The 26928-nt window shown below is 39.6% G+C and overlaps 1 protein-coding gene across 1 annotated transcript; it reads left to right on the top strand.

Annotated features, from left to right (window-relative positions):
* Positions 1-1718: 1718 nt before the first annotated feature.
* Positions 1719-24927, top strand: LOC132152350 (gastrula zinc finger protein XlCGF8.2DB-like). The gene is made up of 2 exons (XM_059561117.1): positions 1719-1964; positions 23588-24927. The coding sequence occupies exon 2, from the start codon at positions 23809-23811 to the stop codon at positions 24550-24552; it is 744 nt and encodes a 247-aa protein (XP_059417100.1). The 5' UTR covers positions 1719-1964; positions 23588-23808; the 3' UTR covers positions 24553-24927.
* The last annotated feature ends 2001 nt before the right edge of the window (positions 24928-26928 follow it).

The raw sequence follows: 26928 nt of genomic DNA, 5'->3' as shown, positions 1-26928 counted from the left end.
GCTTTAATTACTGCCTCAATTCGGCATGGCATGGAGGTGATCAGTTTGTGGCACTGCTGAGGTGGAACAGAAGCCCAGGTTTCTTTGACAGCGGCCTTCAGCTCATCTGCATTGTTCGGTCTCTTGTTTCTCATCTTCCTCTTGACAATAGCCCATAGATTCTCTCTGGGGTTCAGGTCTGGTGAGTTTGCTGGCCAGTCAAGCACACCAACACCATGGTCATTTAACCAACTCTTGGTGCGGGCAGGTGCCAAATCCAGCTGGAAAAGGAATGTAGCATCTTCAAAAAGCTGCTCAGCAGAAGGAAGCATGAAGCGCTCCAAGATTTCTTGGTAAACGGTGCAGTGACTTTGGTTTTCAAAAAACACAATGGACCAACACCAGCAGATGACATTGCACCTCAAATCATCACAGACTGTGGAAACTTAACTCTGGACTTCAAGCAACTTGAGCTATGAGCTTCTCCAGCCTTCCTCCAGACTCTTGGACCTTGGTTTCCAAATGAAATACAAAACTTGCTCTCATCTGAAAAGAGGACTTTGGACCACTGGGCAGACCATTTTGAAGGCTCAGGAAACCATTGGAAGTGTTTCGAGTTGATTAGCTGATTGGCATGTCACCATAATCTAATTTGTTAAAAGTGAGACAAAATGATCACAATTAAAAGAACCAAATACTTAAACTACAGTCTGTGTGCATTGAATTTATTTAATACACAAGTTTCACAATTTGAGATGAATTACTGAAATAAATGAACTTTTCCACAACTTATTTAGATGCAGCTGTATATTTAATGGTCACACTGAATAATTCCAAACAACTAAAACACATAATTGTGGTCTGTCAATGCCTGGACCTCCCTCTGAGTTCAGTTCAATTCAAGTTTATTTGTATAGCGCTTTTTACAATACAAATCATTGCAAAGCAACTTTACAGTAAATTAAGTTTCTACAATATTTAGTAATAGCTTATCAGTGGTGACAATCAGTTTATGTGCATATGGCAGAAATGTATGGAAAATTCAATTATAGTTATAATCAAACAGACGATGAACACTATTAACAGCAATTATTATATGATGCAATAAAACTTGCTAAATTTGTTAGTTCTGTTGTTGATTCAGGGTTAGCATCATCTGGGGTCCTCTGAGGGTCAGCATCATCTCTTCTCAGGTGTTCTGGATCCAGACTGGAGCTTGTGTAAATCCGAAACAAATAGAGACATCATTAGCATAGCTGCTGTTCCAACCAAGTAAAATAAAATAGTTTAACCCAAGCTAAAAAATAATAATACACATTTGATCAGATATATATCAAAAATATGAGATACGTTATTTGAATGCTTGGCGAAAGATATGCGTTTTTTATCTAGATGAATGTTTTAATCTGAATGACTGTTTTCCCCCTTATTAACCATCGCAGACGCTTTTATCATTCATTATCCATCGGAGTTGATCGAAAATGCACCCGCAAAAAAGAAAAAAAGAAGAAAGCGTTAAACGCCAATTTTACGTGGTAATGAAACTCCTGGAATTTAGTGAATGGTTTTTTTTTTTTTCAAACGGGACCTTTGTTTTGGTTTGGCAGTTTGACGTCACAAGGCCGCGCCGCGCTCCTGTATCTGTTGCGATTCGGCTAAAGAGGTGTTTCAGTTTTAGTTTTGATTTGTTTGCTTGTTTGTTTGTTTTTTGCTAATCAGACCATTTAATCCAGCTGCCTCTCTCGCCAGTGCACTGACACCTGAACTAGAGCTGATTGAGACGCCCACAGAGATGTGGTTTGGATTTATTTTTCTGTCTCTTAATTTGTCTCATCTTAAACATGACAGAGTGTCCAAAGGCAGAAAAGTCTTGCCGAAGTGACTGAGATCCACGTGTCACAGGATTATAACGCTGGCTTTAATTAAAGAGGAGAGAGAAGACCTTACGATTGAAGATCCAATCACAGTGAAACGAGAACAGACAGGTTGGTTTTCATTCTCAAAGCTGAACTCATTTGATCCTCATTAAAGTGTCGACCTCTACAGAGAAGAAGATTTGGGATTCATGAGATTGACTTTATTCATGTGAGAGAGTAAAGTCAGTAATGCAGTTAATGTCTAGTGCAACACAGCAACGTGAAGACATCATATAATGAAGAACAAGCAAACATGACATAAAAGTTAATAAAACGTGAAAATATTTGTTAAATGATTACCATTTCAATTGTATACAACTTCATTTGTATACAGGCTTTGTATTTTTCAATGTCAACAGTATTGTATAAGAAATTTCATTTTAAAGCACATTTGTTATAGGTGACAGCATTATTGAAAGTTTCCACAAGATCTTCCTTTAAAGGGTTAGTTCACCCAGATAGCAAAATGATGTCATTAATAACTCACCCTCATGTCGTTCCAAACCCGTGAGATCTCCGTTTATCTTCAGAACACAGTTTAAGATATTTTAGATTTAGTCCGAGAGCTCTCAGTCCCTCCATTGAAGCTGTGTGTACGGTCTACTGTCCATGTCCAGAAAGATAAGAAAAACATCATCAAAGTAGTCCATGTGACATCAGAGGGTCAGTTAGAATATTTTGAAGCATCGAAAATACATTTTGGTCCAAAAATAGCAAAAACTACGACTTTATCCAGCATTGTCTTCTCTTCCGTGTAGTGATGTGTCGTTCTTGAACGATTCGTTCATTTTGAACGAATCTTTAATGTGACTCAGGAAGAACGAGTCGTCTCGGGGAGTGATTCGTTCAGTCGCGCATGCGCAGTATTCTATAGGCTCTGTTCTAGTAGTAGTGATTCACCTGTCAGTCAATGCAGTCTTGAGCCGGAAAGAGAATTGATTAGTTCATAGTTCAGGTCTATCGGGTTTTTGACTCGTTCCTTAATCACGTGACAGCCACATACGCTTACCCAATGCAGTCTGAGCCGGAAAGAGAATTGATTAGTTCATAGTTCGGGTCTATCGGGTTTTTGACTCGTTCCTTAATCACGTGACAGCCACATACGCTAAAACCAATGCAATATGAGCCTGAAAGAGAATTGATTAGTTCATCTCATGAGTCTTCGGGTCGGGTCGAGTAATTCCTTAATCACGTGACAGCCACATACGCTAAAACCATAGACAGTAAAAGAATGCAGTATTGAGCCGGAGAGAGAATTGATTAGTTCATCTTTCGGTTCTTCGGGTTGTTCGTTCTTTTGTCCCGTGATGTGACAACATTGGCTAGAGTGATTATTAAATCAGATTGTCTGTATAAACCATACTTTTGTAACATATGACACTTTATAAACATTAAAAAACACTGTGTACATACTTTTGAATTGTTGTTTATTGTTTATTTTTGTGCCAGAAAAGCTTTGTAACAAAGAGGACAACTATTCCAAATAAAATCAAAATAATAAAAGTATAATAAAGATAAAACTAAAAGATAATAAAGCCACAGGGTCTAATAACCTTAACAAATGAACTTTAAAAGTACAATATAAAAAAAAGAAAAACTAAATATTGCACAACAAGCTTTGCTTTTTTTATATAATAATTTAAAATGAATACATTTGAAAATAAATAACACTTTTGTGCCAAAATAAAAACTTTATATCAAAGAGGATAACCTTTCCCCAAATAATTTTAAACCATTTAAATAAAAATAAATGAAAATGAAGAGATACTAAAGCTACGGAGCCTTATAACAATAACAAATTACCTTTAAAATCACAACAACAACAAAAATATTGCACAACAAGCTAGTCTTTTTCTAAATAAATAAAAATAAATAAGCTTTAAAATAAATAACACACTGTGGCTATATTTTTAGGACTTGCTTTAAGGCATGTTTGCATTAATAAAAACAAGCTCCCGGACCTTGGATGGGCTGAGTCTGTTTCTTCTCTCTGAGATAATCTGCCCAGTTTTAGAAAAAATTCTTTCAGATGGCACAGATGTGGCCACAATGCAAAGTCTTGTCTTTGTGACTTCAGAAAGGCTTTTGTATCCTGGTGAACATCTCCTCCACCAGGCCAGAGGGTCTGATGTGCGGGGTAAGAGTGGCTCTGCAAGGTAGGCCTGCACCTTTATAGCATCTGAGGTCTTAGAAGAGGTAGCAGAAGGCCTCAAGCTTGCTACCCTCTCGTCAAAGTCTTCCCAAAACATGGCCCCTGCACTGGATCTGAAGTATCCTCCTCACTCTGAGCTGGGTTAAAACTGTTAAAGCTGAAGTTATCATAACCTTAATGTTTTAAACTAACATTAATCATTCAAATTCAAAATTTTATTTGCTTTTAATATGTCATTATGTCCTTTTTTGAGCAATCTTCTTATACATATATTACACCAATATGTCAAGTCTGCCTAGGAAAAGCAATTATTATACCAGCAAACTCAAAATTGGAGTAAAAATGAACAAACTAGTCTATAAATACTTTCTATTGTAAGCTTGAATTATTATATTATTATATAGCCTAGTGTTTATTTACTGATAGACAGTCAAAAAGACAAATTAATCAATATTTTATTTATAACAGGGTTTTATTTATTTATAAAATAATAACAAACCACAGATCCTCAACAAACAGTAACAAAAACACAGTGACAGAAATGTCAGAAATAGCGTATGGGTCTGTCACGTGATTAAGGAACGAGTCAAACTCGACCCGAGACCCGAAAGACTCATGAGATAAACTAATCAATTCTCTTTCCGGCTCAAGACTGCGTTAGTTTTGCGTATGGGTCTGTCACGTGATTAAGGAATGACTTAAACCCGAGGACTCTTGTCAGATAAGAGGTGAGGTGAGCTAATCACAGACTGAAGACCCAGGTAAAGAAGGAATTTTTTCTGTATCTTATAGCATTTTAGTTTTGTATTGTTTTTAGTGTGATCAACGTTTGCGTAAGTACTAGGTGTGTTGGGGAAGTAACACATAACATTTTCATTACATTTTGCTAAAATGAACGAAATGTACGAAATGACTCGAAAAAAGATTCGTTCATTTTGCTGAACGAGACTCAAAAGTCTGAGTCGGTAAAATGATCCGAACTTCCCATCACTACTTCCGTGTCTGTTGTGAGAGAGAGTTCAAAACAAAGCAGTTTGTGATATCCGGTTCACGAACGAATCATTCGATGTAACCGGATCTTCTTGAACCAGTTCACTAAATCAAACTGAATCGTTTTAAATGGTTCGCATCTCTAATACGCATTAATTCACAAATGACTTAAGCTTTTAACTTTTTAATGTGGCTGACACTCGCTCTGAGTTCAAACAAACAAGTCAGTCTTTTTGATTGATTAAACTTTATTGTCCTCAAGGGCAGTTCTTTGTGTAGACAGCAGTATACACATACACATACATATAACAACACAACACACAAATTACAATAACTCATTTAAAAACCTAATTGCAGCAGGTATAAATGAATTTCTATATCTATTTGATTTACACAAGGGGAGTTTAAATCTCAGTCCTGAAGGAAGTAGTTGAAGATCAACACACAGTGGATGAGTGACATCGGAAAGGACTAACTGGCCCTTCCTAGTCATCCTATGCTCATAGATTTGTGTAATAGTCTTTAATTCGATCTTACAGCACATTATAACTATGCTTGACAACTTCCTCCTATTCTTAACATTAAGATTACCATACCAACAAATAATAGAAAAACTTAAAACCACTTCAATAAAACAAGTATAAAACATTTTCATAAAAGAAACATCCATGTTAAAGGATCGAAGTTTCCTTAGAAAAATACATACGCTGAAGAGCTTTTCCTCTAATAATATCAGTGTTTGCCTCAAATTGTAATTTATCATCAAGTACAGTCCCTAAATATTTGTACTGGGTAACCACTTCTACCTGATGTCCCTTTATGACAGAGGGCAACACAGGTACAGAGCTCTTCTTACGAAAATCAATGAACATCTCTTTTGTTTTCGAAGCATTAATATTTAAAAATGAAGCATCACACCATTGGATAAAATGATCTGTCACTGGACCAGAATCTGATTCAAACTCATTAATAAGAGACACAATCACGGAGTCATCCACAAATTTAACAATGTGTCTCCCATTAAAAATACTACGACAATCGTCAGTATATAAAGAAAACAAAAGAGGGGACAAAACGCAACCCTGTGGGGTACCTGTGGAAGACAATAATACATTGGACAACACTCCATTGACACATACTCTTTGGGATCTATTGGTTAAAAAGTGATTTAAACCAACGCACAATGTTTAAATCTAAATGAAAGTTATCTCTCAATTTCTTTGCCAAGATAAAAGGCTGAACACAATTAAAAGCAGAAGAAAAATCAATAAATAGCAAACGCACATGATTCTTTTTTCCTTCCAAATGTCTTAAACTCATATTCAGTAGGGTACAAGGGGCGTCATCAACTCCTCTACCAGATCTATATGCAAACTGCATAGGGTCACGTGCTGACTGTGTTGAGGCTAAAATCTCCTTCCTTATTATTTTTTCAAAAGATTTCCTAACCAAAGAGGTTAATGCAACAGGCCTATAATCTTTAAGAGAAGGAGAATTTCTTTTTTCGCTATTGGCACCACAATGGCATCTTTCCATAGACGAGGGACTTTAGAAAGTTTTAATGATTCGTTAAAATTAAATGAATAAATCCCTGAAAGCTGCTCTGCACAATTCCTCAACAGCCTACCACCAATATGATCAGGGCCTGGACTTTTCCCAACCTTAACCTGACCAAAACAACTACGTACATCAACATTTAACAGTAGTATTCTGAGTCATTGAATTCCCACAATAATCAGATAAATCTTTTGAAAAGTCATGATTATCAAAACGTGTGTAAAAAGTTAAAATCATCAGCTAATTCATGATCAGATTTCCCTCCTAAAGTAATACATTTATTCTTCGGTTTAATTCCAATTATAGACTTTACTCCATCCCAGGCTACATGAGACTTCCCATTTGTAAACATAGTTTCTATCTTTTCCTTATACCGTAATTTTGCTAATTTCACCTCATTTCTAACTAGTTTGTTAGCCTCCTTGTACTGAATACTATCACCTTGTTTAAAATAAGTATTCCTTCGATTAATCGAGTTTTTGACTTGTTTAGTGATCCAAGGCTTATTATTCGGAAAAACTATACAAGGTTTCATTTGAATGACCAAATCTTCACAAAATACAATATAATTAGTCACAGTTTCAGTAAGATCGTCTACATCAGTACACTCGGATTTAAACAGTTCCCAGTCGGTACATTCAAAGCATCCCCTCAACTCTTCAATTGAGTCTTCAGACCACACAGGAACTAATCTCTTCTCTGTTTTTTCCTTTTCAAGGTAGGTTTTTGTTCGTTATCTGGCTCGGCTAGGTGTTCATCTTCAGTTCTCTCTTCACAGCAGTTCAGTCAGTGTAATGTTTGAGTAAATGAATTACTCCGGGATATTGGTTTGTTTTAACTCAGAGGGAGTGTCAGCCACATTCAAAAAGTTAACAGCTTAAGTCATTTGTGGATTAATGCGTATTGGAGACGCAAACCGTTTAAAACGATTCAGTTCGATTTAGTGAAATGGTTCACAAAGATCCGGTTACATCGAATGATTCGTTCGCGAACCGGATATCACAAACTGCTTTGTTTTGAACTCTCTCACAACAGACACGGAAGAGAAGACAATGCTGAATAAAGTCGTAGTTTTTGCTATTTTTGGACCAAAATGTATTTTCGATGCTTCAGAATATTCTAACTGTCCCTCTGATGTCACATGGACCACTTTGATGATGTTTTTCTTATCTTTCTGGACATGGACAGTAGACCGTACACACAGCTTCAATGGAGGGACTGAGAGCTCTCAGACTAAATCTAAAATATCTTAAACTGTGTTCTGAAGATGAACGGCGGTCTTACGGGTTTGGAAAGACATGAGGGTGAGTTATTAATTACATAATTTAGATTTTTGGGTGAACTAACCCTTTAAGACATAACTGTTTAAATTAATTATGCATCATAAAAACCTTTTGAGACTTGAAGTGAGTCTGCATAAAAGCTCAACTTTCAAATAACGCATGGCAAACTGTAAATAATGTGCAATAAAATGCAGATAATTATTCCTTTGTGAATCTTGTTTACACAGGGCACGTTTTGTGACTGATCTCAGAGATGTTTATTAGCTCCCCATCCTGGGATCAGTCCTTGTTTACATTCACTCCAGCAAATGTTATGACCCTTTTCTGGGATCAACGCTCCGTGTGAAAGGAGTTTAAATATGAACATACTGAACTATAGGCTTAATATACAAAAACAAATAAAAGGAAGAAAAGAATATATATGTGTGTATGCAAACATATGTTGTTGGAATTGTAAATTATTGTAAATAATTAAATCAGGAATGTCAGAATCTGCATATTTTTTTTCTTGATTATCATGTTTTCATAATCACAAGTAAAACTAAAGTAAGATTGTTTGCACAGCTCTTTGTCCCCGAGCATGATGAACACATGATTTGGCCGGTCGTGTAAGCTGCGTGCGTTCAGTGGATGTTCTCCAAAATGGTGCCAAGATGATGCGGACAGACACATAGGAGAAAAATAGTTGAATAAAGTCTTTATTTTCATTTTCTTCACACACAAACAGTATTCTCATCGCTTCATAACGTTACGGTTGAACTACTGATGGCAGATGGACTGTTCTGATGACGTCTTTCATACTTTTCTGGACCATGACGGTGTATTTCTCTTGGCAGTCTACAAGCCTTGTGCAGGGTTTTCATCCAAAATATCTTAAATTGTGATCTGAAGATGAACAAAGCTTTTACAGGTTTGGAATGACATGGTGATTAATGACACTTTTCATTTTCAGTGTTCGTACGGGTGTTTGAATCTTAATGCAGTGTTTTAAAGGTTTGAATAATGCATGGATTTTTGATGAAGTGCTTGAAAATGCAGTTCCATTGGTTTCATAATTAGCTTTCTTACTGAATAGTTCATCTTTATTTCTTCATGATATCAGCAGCTCCTCTGGAGTATGTGTTTGTGGCTGTAGTAAAATCTTTACGAATGTGTGACTGAGCTTGCTGCTTCAGTCAGCAATGGCTTGAACATTTTGGTTAAAATGAGAACTAAATATTTGAGTAACCTCCTGTTAAGTGTTTTTTTTTTTTCATGGAAGAGTTTGTGCTTTCAAGCCATATAAAAGGTAAACAGATATTTCCCCTTCTCAGTTAAACTAAATCTTAAAGACTGTCGTGATTAAAGTGAAAATTAATGAAAAGTGTTGTTTGTGGCATTTGTTTAAGATCTGCTCACAGTGCAACAGTTTCTTTATGCAGGTGTTTTCCCCAAGGTTAGCATTATAACACATCACACACGGTTTTGAGCGCAGATAAGTCACCAGTGAGGAAAAATCCTCAGGGCCCAGTTTTTCAAAAGGTTTAATCCGGATAAAATTGATCCGGATTTAGTAATCCTTTTTTTGCGATCCGTGATCACGTAATCCATCTTACTTTTGGAGCCAGATCACCAAATCTGGATAACCAGTGCTCAAACAGGATAGGAAATCACAATGTAGAACTATAGATATGTAAAGAGCAACAAGTAGAATAGCCAGTGTGGGGTCAATTTTATTGGGATTTTTATTGGGAATTTTAATCAAGTTTATTTTTATTTGAAAGGATAACCCACACATTTAAAAAAAAACTAAAAACAAGAAAAACCCCACCCCATCCTCTTCCAGCAGTCCGCTCATCTGAGACCTACAACACAAACACTGTACATTGAGGATATTTATAACAAGTGTCAAGTATAGATGTATTGAATTAAAAAATAAGACTTAATGTCAAATACTCCACAATAATTTCAGACTTCCTCATCTGATGTGGAGAGACCAGCTTGTCTGAGCGTAGCCTTTAGGAGGCGGATCTCAAGTCTGGCCTTGGTTTGCTGCATTTTGGTCAGAGTCAGTTGTTCCTCTGCCAGACGAAGCTGTGCTTCTGCCCTTTCAGTCTCTTTTTGCAGAAGTGCCTTGTAATCATCATCTTTGTTTGATGAAGGGCGCTTCAAGCCTTTCCTCGGAGATCTTGTGGCAACTACCACTGGCTCAACCAATGAGGATCCAGCTTCTTCCTCAGGAACAGAGCTGAGATTCAATATAAATACACTCTCTGGATCAGCCTCAGGAGGAACTGGCAGATTCTCCTCCTCCTCCTCAATCCAAGGCTCGCCATCCCCTACAACACCTTGAATACCATGGAGATCTTGCGACTTCTCACCTCCAATGATGTCGAGGACATTTTGGCTTCAGCATGGTCCTTTGTTGCCCTGGCCTTAAGATTCTTCCACCGCAATTTGATTTGGTCTGTGGTCCTCCTCTGGCCAGACCCTATGGCATTCACATTTTCTGTGATTAAAATCCAAACATCATTTTTCTTTTTGTTGGTATCCTTAGCAGAATTAAAACTTCCCACTATGGTTCCATAATGGCACCGAGCACCCTCTAGTAGTGCATTGGTTTCAGCAGCAGTGAAGTTACAGCTTCTTGAGTCCATGGTTCCGTTGCTTTACTATAGTGAACATTGTTCATCAATTATAGGCCTTGGGTCCAATTGCCTCAATTGAACGCAAGTCAAAACTAATCAGTTGTAATAGGTTTGTTTGAAAAGACCAACTACACTGCATATAAAGCAGCCTTTCCCAGATGATTCACAGAGAGACAGTGAAATGGCAGGTGTTGTCCACCGCCACCACCACTTTGCCAGGAGAGGATACCATCAAAGGGTGTATGTTGAACGTACCAAGCCACTGGAGCAATACACCACTGAGGAGCTGTATGTACGGTTTCGCTTTGGGAAGGCTGATATAGAGTACCTTGTGAACCCACTCAGGCCAAAACTTCAACACAGAACCCAAAGGAGTCACGGTCTGTCTGTGGAAGACCAGATCCTCATTGCTCTCCGATTTTATTCATTTGGGACTTTCTATCAAGTTGTTGGTGACTATATGGGAGTGGTGAAATCAGCTGTGTGTGATGTGGTGAGAGATGTGTCAATCGCACTGGCCAGCCTGGTCAATTAATTTGTTTCTTTTCCAAAGGACAACCAGATTGCCCAGGCCAAGCACAGTTTTTTCTTTTAGGGAATATGCCCAATACTATTGGAGCAATCGACTGCACACATGTGCATTTACAAGCACCTCGTGAGAATGAATGGGAGTTTATAAACAGAAAGGGGAGGCACAGCATCAATGTCCAACTTGTGTGTGATGCTGACCTCATCATCACCAACTGCGTTGTCAAGTGGCCTGGGTCTGTCCATGATGCACGCATCCTGAGGGAGAGCGCTCTATATAGAGACCTCCAAACCAACCGACCGGATGGCATAATATTAGGAGACAGTGCCTACCCACTCCTACCATGGCTGATGACTCCTTTTCTAACAGCAAAAATACACCGGCGCAGGCAGAGTTAAAATAGAGTTCTTAAGAGGCGTTTGCATGCTCCAAATATAGTATTATTTGATACAAGTTTTCATTACATCTTGGCCATGAAATCCATGCTGAATCCACCCTTCTGATGGGATCAGTTTAATCCAGATTTTTTGGATCAAAGTGATCCAAATCCTACAAAAAAGTTCTAAAAAAAACCCAAACTAAAGGTTTGATCCGGATCACAACCAAAATTGAATTACGTGATCTAATTTCTCTTTTTTTTCGTTTGAATTTTGGATCCGTTATCCAAAATCCTAGTAGATTACTTTTGAAAAACCGGGCCCAGAACGCTACAGTTGTGTTCAGATCATGCAATCACTGAAGGTATTCTGTACTCTATCAAATATTGTCATCATAAACAGCAGAAACAATGTAAACAAGAAATTAATTCTGCGGTGTAGACGGAGATTCAGCGAAATCATCCGTTTCAGTCATCAGGAATGTTTGTTGCTCGTTTTCTTCTTGTTTTAATCCCAAATTGAATAACCATCTTGTTTTTCATGCTACTAAAATGAACAATTTTGAAGAATGTAATGTGTCGTTTCCCCCACAAAAAACATAATTGACATTAATGGTTATTGTCACCTCAAATTTAAGGACATTCATACAAACAGTTCCGTACCGTTACAAAAACGCCACCTGCTGGCAATTTGCTGATTTTGTTTACAACAATCCAAAATAGCTAAAGTGCCTTCTAAAATCCAAATGATTTAGCCTAATCCATTGTCTTAAAATAGTTTATACATTAATGGCTGAAATGTGAGGTTTATCACCACAGAAAACTTTAGTTATTTGTAAAGAGTTTTTGAACTGTAAATCATTTTATAGTATAGTCTTGTTACCATAGACATTGCCCTACCCTGTTCATGTAGTATTCATTTTATTTATGCAGGTTTAAAACAAGTCTTACATTTTATTATAAAAAATACTGCAGATACCCTGTAAATTCTTTAATGTATTTATTTTAATTGTATGTTGGTTATTTTAGGCAATGTTATAAGCAATCCAGACAGGTGATTTGATATTAGCACAATAACATCTAAAGTGAAGAACTCAAGTATGCATGTAAACATGTACTCTGCCACAGTTGTAAAGTCCTGGGCCCTCATTTATCAATGGTGCGTACGGACCGATTTGTGCGTAGTGAGTGCGTAAGAACAATTTCACACAAAGTGTGGGATTCACCAAGTTGTACTTATACGTAGAAATGTGTGTAAATATAAGCACACCTCTGAGCATGCTTACGCAGATAATCTAGTGGTAGAATAGCGACACTACACATAAAAAGCATTTAAGAGTGTCACAGTAAGCATTAAGCAATCCACATATGTCCTGTGTTTCCTTTAAAACGCTTAATTTATAATTTGTCTAGTTTTAAACACGATGCTTAATTGGTGTCAAACCCTATAAAAGACAGATGTGAAATATATTTGTCTCATTGCAATGGCTTATCTTGCGTTATTGGAAGACTTGGCAAACAATGCGCTCCGCAGAGAGCGCGTTTTCCAAGATCGCGCTGATCTGCTTGGCGAGACCACAGAGTGGCTTCTAAGTAGGTACCGCTTTCCCAAAAATGTACTGCTGGATTTGTGTCGCGATTTAGGACCAGTGTTGGAGAGAGAAACAAATCGCACGAAAGCCATTCCCGTGCACATCCAACTCCTGTCCACCCTTGGATTTTTAGCTACTGGCACATTTCAGCGTGTGGTTGGAGACATATGTGGTATATCCCAGCCATCAGTGAGTAGGATCATGCCGGCAGTGTTGGATGCAATTATTTCCTTGGCCCCAACCTACATCCAGTTCCCTTATCGAAATCCTCAACAAGCCGGAATAAAACGGGACTTTCATGACATTGCTAGATTCCCAAACATAATTGGAGCTATAGACTGCACCCACATCGCCATAAAAGCACCATCAACCAACTAATTTAATTATGTAAATAGAAAATGGTTTCATTCTGTTAACGTGCAAATAATTTGTGATACAAATTTGTTATTAAACGTCGTTTCGCGGTGGCCTGGAGGAACACACGACTCGTTCTTTCTGCAGAATAGCTCTGTGGGTGTGCGTCTCCAAGAAAGCGCTGTTGAGGATGGCTGGCTCATTGGTGAATTTAAGGCTACAACATGTTTAAAATGCTATTGTAGGGCTATGTACAATTACTTAAAACTATTTCATCATTAGGTGATCAAGGTTACCCGCTAAAGCCATGGCTAATGACCCCCCAACCAACCTGAGGACCGAGCAGGAACAGGCATACAACCGTGCCCATGTACGCTCAAGGAGCACAGTTGAGCACGCAATAGGCCTGCTGAAAGGACGATGGCTGTGTCTGTCAAGCACGGGAGGGACACTGCAGTATCAGCCAGAAAAAGCATGCAAAATCATCATGGCTTGCAGTGTGCTACACAACTTGGCCATCAGACAGGGCATCCCTCTGCAGGAACCCCCAAGACCAGACGGCCCTATGCCCGATGCAGTGCCCCTGCCACCTCCTAATGCCGCTGGCATTCAGGCAAGACAGAGGATCATACAGACATTTTAGGTAAGTCTGGCCATTGGTCGAGTGCATTTTGTTTCATTTTGTGTTTTGCAGCTTCGTGGAAACAAATAACTGAAATCACATTAATCAGCGGTTTATGGTTTATTAGCAATTGTATTTGCGCAAGAGGCAATCTGTTTCAGAGACTCGTTGATTTGAATCAATACATTCGTTATGTTGCTCAGTTGATCCTTTAGGTCATTAATGGATTTTGTTGTTTCCTCTTGATTTTGTAGCACCGCCTCACTCAGCACTCTTGGCGCACGGCGCATGGAAGGGGCAATTGATGGGCCCGGCTCTTCAATCTCCTCAGGCACAACGGGTGTCGCTATTAAGGAAACACATGTTCACATGAATTTAATTGAGTTTATCCTATGAATGATTTCATTAAAAGTTTACAAATTGAAATAAAATGTATGCAAACACAATATCCTATTCCAGTTGGTTTATTTTACCTTCACTTTGGGTGTTAGATGGCCCGGTTTGTTCTGTCGCAAGAGCATCAGTGTCACCGTCCTTAGTAATCCCGGACAGAGCCGTGTCTCCGATGATTCAGGCTATGCGGTTGTCCAATGGGGAAAGTTCCGTTGTTGTCTGTCCTCCTCCAGTTGCGGACATTTCTCGTCTGTGCTGTGACACGCTTTTTAGCCAATACTTTAATATCAAACCATTTTTTTTTTATTTCTGGGACAGTTCTCTCCTCAGACCCAACGGAATTAACTGCATTGGTGACATTCTCCCATGCAGCATTTTTCTTTTATTTGTAATTCCTCCTGCAGTGAATGAACTAAACAATATCTGTTGGTTGGATTCAACTTCATTTACAAGTATCTCTAATTCTGTGTTTGTGAAGTTCCTCTTCTTTGCTCTCTTTGCCATTATTGCAGTGAGGAAAAAACACAATCATGTAATTTTTAAAGTGAAGTGTTGTCACCATATATGGTTAATTGGAGGCGTTTCCGAATGCTAATGACCATGAATGTGAACCAGCATGGTACTTACGCACATGTGGTATTTATCAACAATGATTGCTTACTCATGTGCGTAAGAACTGTGTGCGCACGTTATAAATAAATAAATGCGGATTTTCTTGTACTTAGGCACATTCTAAATTTCATTCGTTGGACAAAATATAGAACCTTTTCTACGCACTGTTGATAAATGAAAATGAAAATGTACTTGAAAGTGCTTGAATTTTACTTTGGAAAAGGTGAAAGAACCCGGCTTGAAATAAATCCATGTTAATCAGAAACTAATGTTAACAAACACAACTTTTGATTTGAATAATGTTTTAGTAAATGCTGAAATTAACATCAGCTAAGATTAATACATGCTGCAGAAGGATTGTTTTTACTTAGTTGACATGTGCCTCAGTTAGTTTAGAGGCAACTTCCTCTGCAGATTTTCCATAGGCCAAAATAACTGTCGTCTGCATACATCAAAGTGTCACAGTTCTTACACAAAGATGGTAATTGATAATAGTAAGGGGGTGGAATTATATTGGTCAATTCTTACACTTTGTGAACGAGATAAAAGATATGAGTTAATAAGACTAATAAATTTTAAAGAAAAATTAAATGCATGAAGTTTATGCAGTAAAACTGAATGGTTAACTGTATCGAATGCTTCACGAAGATCTAAAAATATTCCTCCCACTATCCCTCCTTTGTCTATATTTGATTTAACCTTTTCCAGAAAATAACATGTTGCTGTCTCTGTAGAATGATAAGCCCTAAACCCAAACTGCATTGAGTGCAAAGGAAAAGAACTGCAATTAAGATGATTGATGATTTGTTTAGCAACCAATTTTTCAAAAACTTTAGATACTGTTGGCAAAATGCTGATCGGTCGGTAATTAGATGTAAGAAGGGAGTTGCCACCTTTAAATATAGGAATAACACTAGCAATTTTCCATGACTCAGGAAATTTCCCTTGATCTAGTGACACATTGATGATATGTGTTAATGGACCCTTAATTGACTGACCTATTTGTTTTAGCATAAGTGTATCCATCCCATACACATCTTTTGCTCTTGAAGACTTAAGCTCTATAATTGCCTTTTCCACATCGGATATAGATACAGATTTTGGATACAGTGGGGGCTCAATTAACACATCTTAAGTAATGACAGGTAAGTTGTTATATTTCTTAGGGAAACTTTTAGCTATAGTATCCACAGAATCAACAAAATACTCATTTAGTGTCTGTGCCACAGCAGCTGGATCCTGCAAAAGCATGCCATTATTCTTTAGCTGTATTGAATTATTACTAGAAGTTTTACCTGTTAATTTATTAATCTGATCCCAAGTCGCTTTTGAGTTTCCATGACAATTTTTAATAATTGTGATAAAAAAGTCTGCCTTTGCTTTTCGTAGTTGTCTTATCACTTTATTTCATTAACTGTTTAATATCATCACTGAGCCAGGGAAGTGAACACTTTCTCTTTTTATGTTTAACTGTCACTGCAAATTCCTTAATTTTTGTTTGTAAGCATTCAGTAAATTTCTGACTAATTATTTCCAATTCATTGTCCAATAATAGACTCCTTTTTTCCGGAATAAGCTGCAAATCGCATACTGATCAAGTCTGAAGATATTGCAGAGCTTACACGGACCGCTGATCTCTCCCTCCGCGCCACCAAAGAGACCACTTGCTCGATTGGGCGGTCTATTGCAGCCTTGGTGGCCGCGGAGAGGCATTTATGGCTGACCCTGTCTTAGATAAGAGAGCGTTACAGGGTCTGCTTCCTGGATGCCCCGCTTCAAGCCTCGGGCCTGTTCGTCGACACAGTCAATACCGTCGTCGACAGGTTCCAGGAGGCACGCAAACAGGCTGCGGCGGTCCAGAGTTTCCTCCCTCGTCGCTCTCGTGGGTTATCTGGGCGGGAGATACCCACGCCACAGGCAGGCTCCTCATACCGTGAGGCTCAAAAGCAGAGCGTCTCCACTCATGCTCCCCCTCTGAGTTGGGGACTTCCAAGGCAAAATCGGACCTTCGTGCAATTATCGAAGCTAGGAAGTCCTCGACAAAGAGGCCCTGGCGCCAGAGGCGCAGCGACCCTGAGGGTAGCCACTACTGGGGTAGAGCGGTGTCCACCTCATTATACGGTGCCCGTCTCACCCCAGTGCCCTCTGGAGGCCGGTCTGCCAACCCTGCCAGTGTTTCAGGGCGCAGCGGTCTCCCGCGAGTGTCACTCCCAGTTATGTCCGCCCGTGATCGTAGCGGAGCTGGGAAGCTCGCCACCCCTTCGGGGGCCTCTTACACCAGATATCAGTCACAAGAGACTGATTCCCTTAGTACATTATTTAGCAGCGTGGAAACTACTGCCAAATGTATCTCAATGGGTCTTGCACTGAGTAGAAAGAGGCTACTGTATTCAGTTCGGCCGTCCACCGCCGATATTCAATGAGGTTACACCCCCAGCAGGCTCTGGTGATGGAACAAGAAGTGAATACCCTATTAAGGAGGTGGAGTTTCCTCGAGGTGGTCCCTCCTCTAGACAGGGAGTCCGGGTTTTACAGCCGGTATTTCATAGTTCCAAAGAAGGATGAGGGGTTGCGTCCGATCTTAGACTTACATCAATTAAACCTCTCAGTAATGTCACTGAAGTTCAAAATGCTCACTGTCAAACAGGTTGTAGCTAAATCAGATCCGAGGACTGGTTTGTCACAATAGATCTCAAAGATGCATACTTCCATATATCCATCCTTCCATGACACAGGACGTTCCTGAGGTTCGCTTTCGGGGGCAAAGCTTACCAATATCGAGTACTTCCCTTCGGCCTTGCACTCTCACCCCGCATGTTCACGAAATGTGTAGATGCGGCTCTGGTACCCCTCCGTATGCAGGGCATCCGCAATTTGAACTATATCGACTATATTGGTTGATTTTAGCTCAATTAAAGCAGATGGCGGTTCGACATCGAGGTGTCGTTCTCGCCCATATGGGGGAGCTGGGTTTGAGACTGAACGCCAAGAAGAGTGTACTTTCTCCAGTTCAGAGAACCACCTATCTAGGCGTAGTGTGGGATTCGACCACAGTGCAGGCTAGTGTTGGGCGATATGGTTATTTTTCAAATCGTCATATCGTCAGCCCGTGAGATCGACGATACACAATATTATCGAGCATGGGTGGAGCAAGAGAGAGACTCTTTGTTCTTGTCATAACATAACTATTTGGTGTTTTAAACCGCGCAGGTGCGCGAGAGAGAGCCTATGGAGTCACCAATAATCAAAAAAAATTTACTTTCAAACATACTGACTGATTTAACTAACGTTAAATATAAAAATAGTGTATTTAAAACAGCTAGTTCATACATAGTCGGACGCAACTGTCATATCGCATGTCCGCATCTGCGCAGGGATGTTATCAGTCTAAATGTTCTGCAAAATCAGTCAACGGTGAAAATCAATAGCAGATTTCATTTAAAGTCCAACAGTTAAACACTAATATTGGGCATAAACGAACATTTAAATATAAAGTATTTAAAACAGGTAAGTTGATATATTTGTAGTAAAGTTGAATTGAACTGATGCATCAGTCATACAGCGCTCCGGACCGCGCGCCTCATGACGAGTCTGACGCACCGTCACAGAAACAAGAATGAGATGCATTATAACATAACTGTGGCATTAAACTCAGTTAGTGAGGGCTCGTTTAATATATTGCACATACAGTATATAGGCCGTTTAGATTACTTGTTAAAGTGCAATGAAATACCTTATATCTGCAGACGATGTACGTCTGTTTGTGGATGGAGACTTTGTAACGGCCAAAACTATGTATTTTGCATTCATCACATTATAGTGCGGTGTGCATGAAAATAATAACAAGGCGGCAGATTGAACTTATTATCCATAGTGGTTCTCACGTAGTCCTTCTACGTCATCACCACATGTGTGTTTTATAAGTTAAGTGATCAGTCTTTAAGAAAAGGACTACGTGAGAACCATGCACTATGGATGATAAATTCGCACTGCCGCCTTGTTAATTATTTTGTCTTTACTTTATTTGTGACACCAAGAAAGAGTTAATCTCTCATGTATGAGAAGAGCGCGTTGCCGTATACCAGCCATTAAATGTGTGGGAAACCAACTCGTCGTTTTCTATCTCTTTCATTTCATGGATTTAACGAATTATCCGAGTCAAAGCGTTAAAACTTCACCGACTACATGTTCTAATCCTCCTGTGCATGCGAGGTGTGTGTGTGAAATGCGGGCAGTGAAATTAAGTGAAATAGCTGGGCAGTTTAAAAGCCGAATTATAATATGCAGCCTAATAAAAATAAAAATAATAGTTATTATTATTATAATCTAATACATTAATAGGAAAATTAGCCTAATATCGTCTTGATTATCGACAGATAATTCTGCTTATGTCGATATCTCTGACGATCGTCAATACACGATACTATCCTTTATCGGCACAACCCTAATGCAGGCACGTATGTCTCCTGCTCGGATCGAGTCAATCCTTACCTCAGTCAAGAGAGTCAGAGAAGGCCAGTCACTCACTGTCAAGCAGTTTCAGAGACTGTTAGGACTCATGGCAGTGTGTCCAACGTGATACCTTTTAGAGGAAGAATTGTATAAACTTGTTAAATCATCTAAACCAACAACATGTATGTTAGACCCTATACCATCTAAGCTCCTGAAAGAGGTGCTTCCAGAAGTCATAGATCCTCTTCTGACTATTATTAATTCCTCATTGTCATTAGGACATGTCCCCAAAACCTTCAAACTGGCTGTTATTAAGCCTCTCATCAAAAAACCACAACTTGACCCCAAAGAACTAGTTAATTATAGACCAATCTCGAATCTCCCTTTTCTGTCCAAGATACTAGAAAAGGTGGTATCCACACAATTATATTCCTTCTTAGAGAAAAATGGTATATGTGAGGATTTCCAGTCAGGATTTAGACCGTATCATAGTACTGAGACTGCTCTTCTTAGAGTTACAAATGATCTGCTCTTATCATCTGATCGTGGGTGTATCTCTCTATTAGTTTTATTGGATCTTAGTGCTGCGTTTGACACAATTGACCACAACATTCTTTTGCATAGACTTGAATACTTTGTTGGCATCAGTGGAAGTGCATTAGCATGGTTTAAATTGTACTTATATGACCGCCATCAGTTCGTAGCAGTGAATGAAGATGTAACCTATCGATCACAAGTGCAGTATGGAGTACCTCAAGGCTACTAGGGCCGCTACTCTTCACGCTTTATATGTTACCCTTGGGAGATATCATCAGGAAACATGGTGTTAGCTTTCACTGTTATGCTGATGATACTCAGCTCTATATTTCTTCGCAGCCCGGTGAATCACACCAATTTGAAAAACTAATGGATTGCATAGTCGATATAAAAAACTGGATGACGAGTAATTTCTTACTGCTAAATTCTAAAAAAACAGAGGTGTTAATTATAGGACCTAAAAACTCTGCTTGTAATAACCTAGAACACTGTCTAAGACTTGATGGTTGCTCTGTCAATTCTTCGTCATCAGTTAGGAACCTAGGTGTGCTACTTGATCGCAATCTTTCCTTAGAAAGCCACATTTCTAACATTTGTAAAACTGCATTTTTCCATCTCAAAAATATATCTAAATTACGGCCTATGCTCTCAATGTCAAATGCAGAAATCTTAATCCATGCATTTATGACCTCAAGGTTAGATTATTGTAATGCTTTATTGGGTGGTTGTTCTGCACGCTTAGTAAACAAACTACAGCTAGTCCAAAATGCAGCAGCAAGAGTTCTTACTAGAACAAGGAAGTATGACCATATTAGCCCGGTCCTGTCAACACTGCACTGGCTCCCTATCAAGCATCACATAGATTTTAAAATATTGCTTATTACTTATAAAGCCCTGAATAGTTTAGCACCTCAGTATTTGAATGAGCTCCTTTTACATTATAATCCTCTACGTCCGCTACGTTCTCAAAACTCAGGCAATTTGATAATACCTAGAATATCAAAATCAACTGCAGGCGGCAGATCCTTTTCCTATTTGGCGCCCAAACTCTGGAATAACCTACCTAACATTGTTCGGGAGGCAGACACACTCTTGCAGTTTAAATCTAGATAAAAGACCCATCTCTTTAACCTGGCATACACATAACATACTAATATGCTTTTATTATCCAAATCCGTTAAAGGATTTTTAGGCTGCATTAACTGAGCCCCCCAACTGAGCCTGGTTTCTCCCAAGGTTTTTTTCTCCATTCTGTCACCGATGGAGTTTCGGTTCCTTGCCGCTGTCGCCTCTGGCTTGCTTAGTTGGGGACACTTCATCTACAGCGATATCGTTGACTTGATTGCAAATAAATGCACAGACACTATTTAACTGAACAGAGATGACATAACTGAATCCAATGATGAACTGCCTTTAACTATCATTTTTGCATTATTGACACTGTTTTCCTAATGAATGTTGTTCAGTTGCTTTGACGCAATGTATTTTGTTTAAAGCGCTATATAAATAAAGGTGACATTGACATTGACCTTTTGGCCTCCTGCACATGAGGCCCCTGCAGTGGTGGCTCAAGACCAAGGGGTTTTTCCCGAGGGGAAATCCATTACGAACTATCAAGGTCACGCGGCGATGCCTTCGTGCCTTAGCCATATGGAAGAAACCTTGGTTCTTGAATCAGGGCCCGGTGTTGGGAGCTCTTGGTTGCCGTGTAACGCTAGCGACAGACGTGTCCCTCACCGGTTGGGGTGCGGTCATGAGTGGCCACCCTGCCCGCGGTCTGTGGAGTGGTCGCCATCTGACATGTCACATCAATTGTCTAGAAATGCCAGCAGTGTATCGAGCATTGAAATATTTCCTCCCAGACCTGAGAGGCCGTCATGTGTTGGTGCGCATCGACAACACATCGGTGGTCTCTTATATCAATCACCAGGGAGGTCTGCGTTCACGCCCCTTATACAAGGTGGTATACCAGATTTTCCTGTGGTCCCAGGGCAAACTCCTCTCGTTAAGAGCAGTATATATTCCTGGGAGATTGAATGTGGGAGCAGACATGCTGTCGAGACCGGGGCCGAGGCCTGGGGAATGGATGCTTCACCCCGAGGTGGTGAAGCAGATATGGCAGATATTTGGCAAAGCTCAGGTGGACCTCTTCGCGACTCAAGAGACATCCCAATGTCCCCTCTGGTCCTCTCTAGTTCATCCAGCTCCACTGGGACTAGATGCAATGACACAGACCTGGCCAAGGCTTCGTCTGTACGCCTTTCCCCCCACTGTTCTGCTGCCGGGAGTTCTGGCGAGAGTACGCCAGGACGGGGTCCGTCTGTTGCTAGTAGCCCCGTTCTGGCCGGGCCGAGTATGGTTCACGGATCTGGTCTCTCTCCTCGACAGCTCTCCATGGGAAATTCCGATCAGGATAGATCTACTCTCTCAGGCGCAGGGCAAAATAATCCACCCTCGCCCGGAGCTGTGGAAGTTGTGGGTGTGGCCCCTGAGGGGGCACAGTTCATAGCTTCCGGTCTCTCAACTGAGGTTGTTGAGATCCTCCTCGAATCCAGAGCTCCCTCTACGAGGAAACTGTACACCCTGAGGTGGAAACTCTTCACCTCATGGTGCAGAGACTGCCAGCTTGACCCTGTTAACTGCCCAGTTGGTACAGTTCTTGAGTTTCTACAAGCTATGCTCTCTGCGGGGTTAACTCACTCCACCTTAAAGGTGTACGTGGCGGCCATAGCTGCTTACCACGTCCCTTTCGATGGTCAGTCAGTGGGTAGGCACCCCCTAATTACACATTTCCTCCGTGGTGCACTGAGGCTGAGACCTCCAGTACGGTCCCGTATTCCCCCGTGGGACTTGGTCGTGGTGTTAGAGGCTCTCTGCAAAGCTCCATTCGAGCCAATTCAAGATATATCAGATAAACGCTAGGCAGGGGATTGGTAGTCTGGCAGCGTTGGCACATCGTTCCCCAAAGCGCTTTTGACGGAGCTCGAGTTCCTGAAGAGGAATGTCTCTAGGTAACGAATGTAACCCTAGTTCCTCGAAGGAACGAGACGCTGCATCGCAGAGCCATACTCCCGACACCCCTGCCGGCACTTGCTTCCCTACTCGAAGCTGAAGCCAGCTGTGTGGCACGTGCCTTTATAGCTTCCTGGTCGCTACGTCACCCCGCCTGTGACGTCACGCTCTTCCATTGGACTGATTGCACACGATATTCAGAGTTGATCTTGCCAAAGGCGTTTCCCCAAAGCGCTTTTGACGTCTCGTTCCTTCGAGGAACTAGGGTTACATTCGTAACCTAGGGATGTTTTGCAAATGAAAATAAAGTTTTGCAAACGAAAATTAAAGTATTGAGGAAAATAAATTTGCTTTTTGCAAAAAAAAATTTAGAATTGCAAAATATAAATGAAACAGAGTAAAAGCAATGATTTTGCAATACATATTTTCCATGGTCATATCTATTAATTTATCTGCAACGCTGCTTTTATTTTGTGTGTCAGTCTAGTTTGAGTTTGCAATACCATTTTTTCTTTGCGCATCACTTTTCTGCGCCTCTCTCTTTGTGGCACTGTTTTGTGACATTAAACTGGAGTTAACTTATAAATTTCTTTTTCCCCTTCAGACCTGATTGCACTGAAAGAGGAGAGTCAAGAACTGGATGAAACGGAAGAGAAAGAGCAGGATGACAAACATCATGATTTTGTAACTGAAAAGCATAATCGCTCGCAGACTAAAAAAAAAGTTTCCTTACGAAAAAGAGCTCAGAAGACAGGATCTAGCGGTCGTTTTACCTGCAAACACTGTGGGAAAAGTTTCAGTCAACATGAACATCTTAAAATCCACATGAGAGATCACACTGGAGAGAAGCCCTTCACCTGCCAACAGTGTGGAAAGAGTTTTGCCCAAAAAAGAGCCTTTACGGTCCACATGAGGATTCACACTGACAGCGCATTCACCTGCCAACAGTGTGGAAAATGTTACAGCAGAAAAGAAAACCTTAGGTACCACATGAGAGTCCACACGGGAGAGAAGCCTTTCATCTGCAGACACTGTGGAAAAGGTTTCACTCGAAGAGGAAGCCTTGAAAGCCACACGAGAATTCATACTGGGGTGAAGCCTTACACATGCTCTCAGTGTGGAAGGAGTTTTACACATAGACCAACTCTTAATTCCCACCAGAGAACTCACACAGGAGAGAAGCCTTACACGTGTTCTCAGTGTGGAAGGAGTTTCGATCAACTTGGAAACCTTAATGTCCACATGAGAATTCACACTGGAGAGTACCCCTTTTCCTGCAAGCAGTGTAAAAAAAGTTTCAGTCGAAAAGGAAACCTTGAAGTACACATGAGGATTCCCACTGGAGAGAGCCCTTACACCTGCCAACAGTGTGGAATGAGTTTCACACAAAAAGGAAACCTAAACATTCACATCAGACTACACACTGGAGAAAAGCCGTTTGCGTGCCAACAGTGTAAAAAGGGTTTCACATATCAAAGAGACCTGAAACGCCATTTGCAAATCCATTCTAGGAAGCAATCGAAGTGTCGACCAGTGTGGCAAGAGGTTTACAAAATAGAGCAATTTTAAAAATCACTGTGCAGGAAGAAGAATGTAATTTTGCTCAGTGTATTTATTTCATTTGCCATCACACAGATACACCTGAGAAAATGTAGATGTGTGATCCTATTTGTGTTTTTTCTGTGGAAAGACTTTTAGGGTGTATTCACAACAGAAAAGTCCACTAGTTCACTTGCTTTGGTCCGGTTTCTCTTTCACACTGCCCTTTTTGCAAGTGGACCAGGAACTGTAAACAAAACAACACGTGTGCTAAGGTCATCCATTCATTGGTTTAGCCATTCAACTGTACCAGAGTTTGTTTGGAAGCGGACTGAAACCAGCTCCTCAGCTGGGTCTCGGTACAGTTGTTTGGTGCGATTGCTGTATTCACACCTGCCCTAAATATCTGCATTTTAGATAAATAAACTTCCAACTTGCTGTGATTTTATATAATTGATGTAACTGGCAAATCACAAATGAAATGACTTCACTACGGCTACTGTTGTGACTAACTATGTATTAGTCAGTCAATGTAAGGATTGTTTTAGTGGCACACTTTAATCCAGCCTACAGCATTTCACATTTTCCAGGTGTCTGAGATTGTTTGTGTTCCTGGTGAGTTGCTGATGTGCAGTAACGTTATAGGAATAATAATCTAATGGTATAATAAATAATAGTACAGTAGTCCCAGTTTACTTTGAAACAAATTTCCCTGATTATACTTACATTAAGTAATGTTTATACTTGATTATATTAACTTAAGTAAAATTTTCAATGCAGGATTTTTGCTTGCATCAGAGTATTTTTACGATGCTTTATACATTATAAGGTAAAGGCTCTTAATACTTCATCCACAACATTTAATGTGGTTAGTCTGCACAAGATCAACAAGCTTGTTTGCTTTGCGGCTGCTTTTAAATACAAGATAAGCATTCGATCTTCATCAGAGCGTTTACGTATTCTTTCTACAGCGTTGTTAGGAGAGCGACCAGTGCGATTTTTGATGCTCTCGATGGTGGCAGTGTGAATGCACAGTTAGACTACATCCCTTTTCGGGGCACAAGGAGCTCTTGTAGTTGGGCCTTCTAGATCTTTTACCCTGACTGAACCACATTTGTACAACTTCCATGTTATCAAACTCATCCGAGTTAGGTCCATCCATACTTACTCTAATCAGTTGCTCTAGTGTGTCTACACAGACACTCTGAAATCAGATTTAATTCTCTTCTGTGTTGAAAGTACCATCTTTACAATCAACCCCAAGCAGTGCAGTTCATCATTTAAACAGTCATGTTACTGACAGAGGACATTAATGTTTCATACAGGGCACATAAAATCCAAACCTTTAGAAAGGTTTTCAGACAAGCATTTTCTTAATTTGGCAAAAATATTAATAAGAATATATATATATTTATCGACATGACTAATAATTATTATTGTTATTATTACAAAATAAAAACATTAAATAAATATTAGAAGAGTTATTACTTTTGTAATAACATTATTTCATTGTAATATACAAAACAATATTTAAGAATAGATATATTACTATTATCATATTTTACAGAAAATTGCAGGGTGACCCATTAACATCCAGGGGGCCTATAACTATAAATTATAAGAAAGGTCTAAGGCTTTATTATAAAGCATTACATTATTATGATAATAGTCTGTGACAGTAATTTTTTATGCATGCACTAAGAAAAAGAAAGAAAAAAAAACCTCCCGTACAATCCTCTAAAACATGCTGGACTAAAACATGTAATGAAATGTTCTCTTTGTTGGACGACAGGTGCTCACATACAGGTGCAGCTCGCTCATCTGCATTGTTTGGTCTCTAGTTTCTCATTTTCCTCTTGACAATAGCCCATAGATTCTCTCTGGGGTTTAGGTCTGGTGAGTTTGCTGGCCAGTCAAGCACACCAACACCATGGTCATTTAACCAACATCTGGGGCCCGGTTTTTCAAAAGTAATCTACTAGGATTTTGGATAACGGATTGGATCAAATCTTGAAAATGTGTTTTTCAAAAGAAAAAACGCATTACATAATCGGATTAGATCACGTAATCCAATCTTGGTTGTGATCCAGATCAAACCTTTAGTTTGGTTTTTTTTTTTGAACTTTTTTGTAGGATTTGGATCACTTTGATCCCAAAAATCTGGATTAAACTGATCCCATCAGAAGGGTGGATTCAGCGTGGATTTCATGGCCAAAATGTAATGAAAACTTTAAAAATGTATCAAATAATACTATATTTGGATCATGCAGTATCTTACAAAATATCCTATTTATTCATAAGGTTTTAATTTTATTTGTTCATCTGTCAGGCTACAGTGATTAGGTAGGCTTAAACGTATTCAGACTTTCAGTATAGGCCTACAGCAAAGTAGAAAGAGTTTGGCCT

This window comes from Carassius carassius, chromosome 11, assembly GCF_963082965.1.
Source record: "Carassius carassius chromosome 11, fCarCar2.1, whole genome shotgun sequence".
Lineage (NCBI taxonomy): Eukaryota > Metazoa > Chordata > Actinopteri > Cypriniformes > Cyprinidae > Carassius > Carassius carassius.
The sequence above is the reverse complement of the archived record's forward strand: the minus strand, read 5'-3'. Positions and strand labels throughout refer to the sequence as shown.

Coding starts and splice junctions, on each gene's coding strand:
- LOC132152350 (XM_059561117.1), top strand. CDS start 23,809: ATGAGAGATCACACTGGAGAGAAGCCCTTCACCTGCCAACAGTGTGGA.